Raw genomic sequence first — 7,027 nt, forward strand, 5'->3', positions numbered from 1 at the left:
CACATCGCTTTTGAGCCAACATAGTGTTGACGAGTAATTTCATAACTGCACCATAACTTGATCTTCAAATATTTCAAGTTACATTATAATAACATTTTTATTCACACTAGCATCTGTTTATTTAATGCAAAGTCTTACACAGTCTTAGAAGATTGGATCTTTTACAGAAAACCCAAATTAATGAAATACTGCAGTGCTGGCAGTGAATGGCTATGTTGATAAAATGCAAATTAAGTCTAGTGGTACGCACCATCAACTAACCCCGTCCATCCAATAACTGGAAGCAATATCAGCACTGACCATTAAATGAGCTACAGCGCACCCTGCTGATAATAGATAGTGTTTGTACAACTCAGACTACAGGTTATTGTAATGTAATTCTTCCACTTGTACACGGGGTGTCACCTTTGTGCTGTGATCAATAGGACATAGTGCTCATTCATTTGTGTTGCTACATTGAAAGTTCAAATACAAAGTGTCTAAAAGCCCAAGGCATGAAAATATTAGAAAAATTTCATTGTACAACACTTGAATCTTAATATTAACCTCCAAAATACGAATCATTTAATAATTTAGTTTAATGGTGAGCTCATAAACTTTAGTGTCAAACTCTACACAAAGACATACATCATGCTTTAAAAAACGGATGACAATATAACAACTAAACTATATTAAAAGTAAATTAGAAGTTAAATGCATTGTTTACAGACGCTTTAAATCTGCGTCCACCTTGTGGCAAATGTAATTATTCTTCTTTTTCGTTTTCTTTTTCTTTTTATTGAAATGTGTTAGCTTTTACATTGCGTGTTAAGCAATATACACATATTCATAATGATTACGGTGTTTTATTTTTGTTTTTTTAAGTGATAAAAAAGCATTCTTATTTGCTGCGTCCCGGCGTCCGTCAGACGATCTCAGCGTATCTGGATAGAGTAAAAACGAATTGTATAGGTCTGCGAAGTCCAATGAGCTGAGTTCCTCGGAATTAGCCAATGGAGTGCGTGCATGTTCAGCACACACCAATCAGCTTATTGATTAGCATTCATGAGGCTGTGAAGTTTCCGTGTTCTCAATGTGATAGTAGTACGACAGCGAGCTAAAGCTAACTGGCTTCACTTTGCACCATTGCAGACTGACCTCCAAGATGGCTGGTGTTCGAGCCCTTGGTGTTCTCTCCAGACTAACATCAAGGAGATACGCTCTTCTCGCAGGTAACGTGAACTCGGTGTTTATACGTGAAAGAAAGAATGGCGGATGTCGCTTCTGAGTGTGTAAAGTGCTTTGTAATGTCACGTAGCTACGTAGTTAGCCGTTATCTCCGAAGTGTTCTACATTCATTCGTGTTCTTGCAACGCACAATATTATAGTTTTGTTTTTTCTGCAAACGTTGGTTTCGGGCGACGTTATACAGGTTTATTACTTAAAATGAGAACTTTTAGTTGAGCTTAGGCGAGTGTAAGTTTGCTATCTGTGCAAGCTAACTGGTAGCATTGCACCTTAAAGCAGGAAGGATACAATCAGTATTTAATTTAATCGTTGCTTTTGTAACTCGAGATTTAAATGGACGGTTTGCTTCCAATTTTACTTGTAATTTAGTCTTGGTCTAGATCTAGTGTTGGGCTCATGCCATTCATTCGCCACAGTGGTAGCAGCTTTCTGTGTCAGTGGTGGGTGGAGAATGTAGGTGAAGGGTCATTTCGCACGGGATCGTACTGCATGGCTGAGACCGTCTGAGGTCATACCTTATGTGAACTTCTCATGTAAAAGGTGTGTGTGTGTATCACACAATACAACAACAATAGTTGTTAAGGCCTGAGTTTGCTGATATATACAAGCAGGTCGACTTATCAACACAGTTTTGATACAGTCAGTGTAACCGTGCTCTCTCTCTCTTTGCAGGCAATAACATTCGTAGCTTCTCAGTAGCTCCTGCCATGCTAGGTAATTCTATAATCGCTGCACATGTGTAAAATTGGACTTCGCAATCAGAAAATAATTTTATATTTATACATTATCTTCATTATATTTTTAGCCCGTACACATGTGAACTACGAAGTCAAGGGTGATGTTGCTGTTGTACGTGTCAACGATCCAAACTCCAAGGTATGACCTCGTAATACCAAGTGATAGTTAGAAATATAAAATTACTGGGTCATATTTATATTTTTCTGCTTCTAGGTCAACACCCTGTCGATCCAAATGCAAAAAGAGATGGAAGAAGTATTTGGTGAAGTGTGGGGTAATGATGCGGTTAAAAGTGCAGTTCTCATCTCTTCAAAGCCAGGATGCTTCATTGCCGGGGCTGATATTAAGTAAGAAAAGCATATTTACGAAGAAATGAACAGTTTGCTATATTTTATTTGAAACAGCAACAACATGTGTTGGTTATACATACCATTTTTGTGTTGTATGAAATGACAGATGTTTGTAAATTTCTGGAATTTTCTTTTGCAGTATGATTAAGGCCTGCAAGAGTGCAGAGGAGGTAACCAAGCTTTCTCAGGAAGGGCAGAAGATGTTTGAAAAAATTGAGAAGTCACCCAAACCAATTGTTGCAGCCATTAATGGTTCCTGCCTGGGTGGAGGCTTAGAGGTGAACAGAAATGATTTCAGGACCAAATTATACTTTCTTGTGTTTTCAGTGTATTTGTCTTGGTTAATTAATGCCTGATGGTTTCTGGCTTCTCAGTTTGCCATTGCCTGCCAGTACAGAGTTGCAACCAAGAGTAGGAAAACTGTTCTGGGTACTCCTGAAGTAATGCTGGGTCTTCTACCTGGAGCTGGTGGCACACAGAGACTCCCTAAAATGGTCTGTATTGGGGAAACAAATCATTCATTTAATCTCCCTCACTGTATTTATTATCAACCTTTTTGAATTTTCATCTGGTGACGAATGGGGCTTGTTAGCATTAGTTTTGTTAGACTTGTAAATGAACTACACACACCACAGTATTTATAATCTTTCATCGTTCTTGCTTTTAGGTTGGCCTCCCCAGTGCCTTTGACATGATGCTAACGGGAAGAAATATCCGAGCAGATAAGGCTAAGAAGATGGGGCTCGTTGATCAGCTTGTTGACACTCTAGGTAAACATGGTTATATATCTAACCTTTGCTCTCTGGACTATGCACTAGTTAGTTTCTAGAATCACAGTTATTTGTGAAAGCAATCCATACATAATATATATATTTTCCACTTTCTATTTTTATTATAGGACCTGGATTAAAGAGTCCAGAGGAAAGAACAATTGAGTACCTTGAGGAAGTTGCCATTGACTGTGCCAGAGGAATTGCCAACAAGAAGATTTCTCTTCGCAAAGAGAAAGGCGCAGTTAAAAGTAGGTTGTTCCACATTCACTCTTTGTATTTGATAAAATTTGCTTCACTATTATTTAAAATATTGTATTTCAATATTGCTTTTTTTCTCCACAGAAATTCAAGACTACATTATGAACCTTGGCTTGGTGCAGAATCAAATTTATAAAACAGTCCATGGTAAAGTCATGAAGCAGAGCAAAGGACTTTATCCAGCACCTCTTAAAATCATTGAGGTAAGTTAATGTTTATTCTACAGAACTTTTCACAACTATATAATAAATTGTTAAGATACTTGGGGAAAATAATAAATTGTTAAGATACTTGGGGAAAATAACAAATAGTCTTTACCTAGTGTTGCAAAAAGCCATAAAAATGAAAGAATATAAGTACTGTGGTGTATGTTGACTACCCATCTCCATAGTCTTTGTCATGTTGTTGTTCTTTTCCCCCTTTTAGTGTGTGAAATCTGGATTAGAACAAGGTCCCGTTGCTGGATACTTGGCTGAGTCTCAGGTAAGCTTTGTTCTTTTCATTTGTGGCAAATGTACCATAACCTGCTGTGTATGTGAATGTCATCAGGTTCTGTGTTTATTACAGAATTTTGGCCAGTTGGCAAAAACCTCTGAATCAGCAGCCTTGATGGGTCTCTACCACGGTCAAGTTGCATGTAAGAAGAACCGCTTTGGCACTCCTCAGAGACCAGTAAAGTAAGTCTACAACCTCCACATGATGTGGAACAATCCCTTCAAATCGTTTATGCTGTCACATGCTTTTGTGATTTAACTGTAAATGATGCTGTTCCCTAGGACTCTTGCTATCTTGGGAGCAGGCCTGATGGGAGCAGGTATAGCGCAGGTGAGTGTGGACAAAGGTGTGAACACAATCTTGAAGGATACCACTGTGGAAGGATTAGCCAGAGGACAACAGCAGGTTTACAAAGGGTGGGTTCTCTCTTTATGTTGTGCAATATTATTGAGGTTTGTGAACTTTGTGACTGTCCTGTTATAGTCTGTCAGTTTGTAGCATAAATGTGTTTAAATTAAAATGTGAGCTCATGAAGACTGTTTTGCTTTAAACTAGGCTCAATGACAAGGCCAAAAAGAGGAGCATCACGTCCTTTGAGAGAGATGTCTTTCTATCAAACTTGACAGGCCAGCTGGATTACAAAGGCTTTGAAAGGGCTGACATGGTTATTGAAGCCGTGTTTGAAGACATTAAGGTCAAGCATGCGGTGCTGAAGGAGGTGGAGTCTGTAAGTGTCACTGAGAAATGTAAACGTAAAAGTTTTGCTGTGACTTTAAGCAACACTTCAAACCTTTGCCTGCAGGTGGTCTCACCTCACTGCATATTCGCCAGCAACACCTCAGCTCTGCCCATCAAGGATATTGCTGCTGCCAGCAAGAGACCAGAAAAGGTTTGAACTTGGAAATGGTGCAATCTTTGAAAGGCTGGTTCATTCACTCTTCCATAGATGTATTAATGTGTCTGCCATATTTCTTTTTTATTGTTAGGTGATTGGAATGCACTACTTCTCTCCAGTTGACAAGATGCAGCTCCTTGAAATCATAAGCACTGATAAGACCTCAAAGGACACTATAGCCTCTGCTGTGGACGTTGGTCTGAAGCAGGGCAAAGTCATCATAGTGGTTGGGGTAAGTTCTAATGTCGAAATGACTAAATACATATAAAAATAAACACTAAAAAATTTCAACATAGATGACAGGTCAACAGTGATGTAAATGTTTTAAGTTGACGCATTTGTATATTACACAAATGTCTTTGTAGGATGGACCTGGGTTCTATACCACAAGGTGTTTGGCTCCTACATTGGCCGAAGCAGTGCGTGTACTTCAGGTTAGTACGAATGTTGTGCCTACTGCAGCTGGGAACACTGCAATATGTATGTGAAGATGGACAGAGTCAACATTATGTGTACTTGCAGGAAGGAGTTGATCCCAAAAAGTTAGATGAACTCAGCACTGGCTTTGGGTTCCCTGTGGGTATTGCTGCACTGGTTGATGAAGTTGGAATTGACGTCGCTGCCCATGTGGCCACGGACCTGGGTGCAGCCTTTGGGGAACGTCTTGGAGGTGGAAATGTGGAGTTTCTGAGGACAATGGTGGAGCTGGGATTTAAGGGTACGTGTGGTTAGATTGGAGTGTTTCATTTACAATTCATATTCCTAGTAGCAGGCGCTACTGAGTAGTCATAATAAAATCGTCTTGTACAGTTATTAAGTTGTGGCTTCTATTTTCCCTCAAGGCCGCAAATCTGGAAAGGGCTGCTATGTCTACCAGCCAGGGCTCAAAGTCAAAAGTGTCAACCCAGAACTTGCAGACATCCTTGAAAGATATAAAATCACGCCGAATCCTGCTGTGTAAGCTGACACTGGCCAATATTCTCCAGTAAAAATGGATGAATTTAAGATACAATAGTGCTGAGGTTTTAATCTGAACTTGTTTGAGACTTAGCGGTACATGTAACCCTGTTGTTGTTTTTCTACAGTTCATCAGACTCAGATGTGCAGTACAGACTTGTTTCTCGGTTTGTCAATGAGGCCGTGATGTGTCTGCAAGAGGGGATCTTGAACAACCCTCTGGATGGAGATGTCGGGGCTGTGTTCGGGCTTGGATTCCCCCCCTACCTCGGAGGTCAGAGTTCCACTTTAATCATTATTATCCGATTCATTCTCTGCCATTACGCCTTCTATGAAAATAACAAAACTGCACCAGCGTGTGTTTTTGTTCCCTTTCATGTGAATTTGATCTAGAAATAGTCGTCATTGAAAAGATTATTTTTAGTAATTTATACACTACTATGAATGAACTTTAGAGTTTGTTTACAGGCCACTAACTCAACTGGTATGGTTGCTTTTCTCATTAGTTGTGTAAACAATCTCAGAGCAATGACCTGTTTGAAAGCACCATTTCCAAGATGATTCTATAACCATCTGTTCCTGCTTCCAGGACCGTTCCGATTCGTGGACTCCTTTGGCGCTGACAAGCTCGTGGCAAAGATGAGGACCTACGAAGCGGTCTATGGAAGTCACTTCACGCCATGCCAGCTCCTGCTGGATCACGCAAATGATTTGAGCAAGAAATTCCACAAGTGACCAACTCGCCTTGTGTGCCAGCAGTTTGTCTGAAAAAACAGTCCGCCGCAAGAATGTGCCTCATGTTTGTCATAAATGGGGGCGAATGTACTAAAAGTAAACTGTTGCCAGTTTACAAATGCAGTAGAACAGACTAGACCTGCAATAAACCCCGTCTTCATGAAACTTAATGGGTGCTCATTTACCTGTTTTTAGTGCAGCATTTATTACAAACTGATCCGTATAACTTGAGTGAAGGTCGCACTTATTTGGCACAGTTAAATTCCATTAATTTTATGATGTACCCAATAATCTGGCAGCAGTGACTTTTCAGTATGTTGCCTGTATGGATGACATGCTGGCGACTGAGTGTATAGTACCAACAAAATGGATGGGGTTTTTTGTACTTAAACATTAATTTACTTGACAGTGTATAGATGGAGGCTAATATTCACACACTGCAGATGTAAAGACATTCTCCAGATTATTGAAAATGTTTTCCACAGGAAAGCACATTTTGGATGCGTTGGATGTGTCTTTGTACATTAAAGTTCTTCTTTAATGTTCAAACATGTAAATGTGCAGCTTGAATAAATGTTTTGTTATCGAATCAGACGTGT

General features: G+C 39.6%; 1 protein-coding gene across 1 annotated transcript; it reads left to right on the forward strand.

Moving 5' to 3' along the window:
• The first annotated feature begins 1,053 nt into the window (after positions 1 to 1,053).
• hadhab (hydroxyacyl-CoA dehydrogenase trifunctional multienzyme complex subunit alpha b) lies at positions 1,054 to 7,017 on the forward strand. Its single transcript, XM_029139353.3, has 20 exons — positions 1,054 to 1,211; positions 1,900 to 1,941; positions 2,033 to 2,103; positions 2,179 to 2,312; positions 2,455 to 2,593; positions 2,690 to 2,809; positions 2,983 to 3,085; positions 3,214 to 3,336; positions 3,431 to 3,549; positions 3,773 to 3,829; positions 3,914 to 4,023; positions 4,123 to 4,257; positions 4,397 to 4,568; positions 4,644 to 4,730; positions 4,828 to 4,968; positions 5,102 to 5,170; positions 5,259 to 5,454; positions 5,579 to 5,693; positions 5,822 to 5,967; positions 6,283 to 7,017. Exons 1-20 carry the CDS (start codon positions 1,145 to 1,147, stop codon positions 6,426 to 6,428), a joined length of 2,292 nt encoding a protein of 763 aa, XP_028995186.1. The 5' UTR covers positions 1,054 to 1,144; the 3' UTR covers positions 6,429 to 7,017.
• Positions 7,018 to 7,027: the final 10 nt, after the last annotated feature.

The sequence above is a fragment of the Betta splendens genome, chromosome 22, assembly GCF_900634795.4.
Source record: "Betta splendens chromosome 22, fBetSpl5.4, whole genome shotgun sequence".
Taxonomy (NCBI): Eukaryota; Metazoa; Chordata; class Actinopteri; order Anabantiformes; family Osphronemidae; genus Betta; species Betta splendens.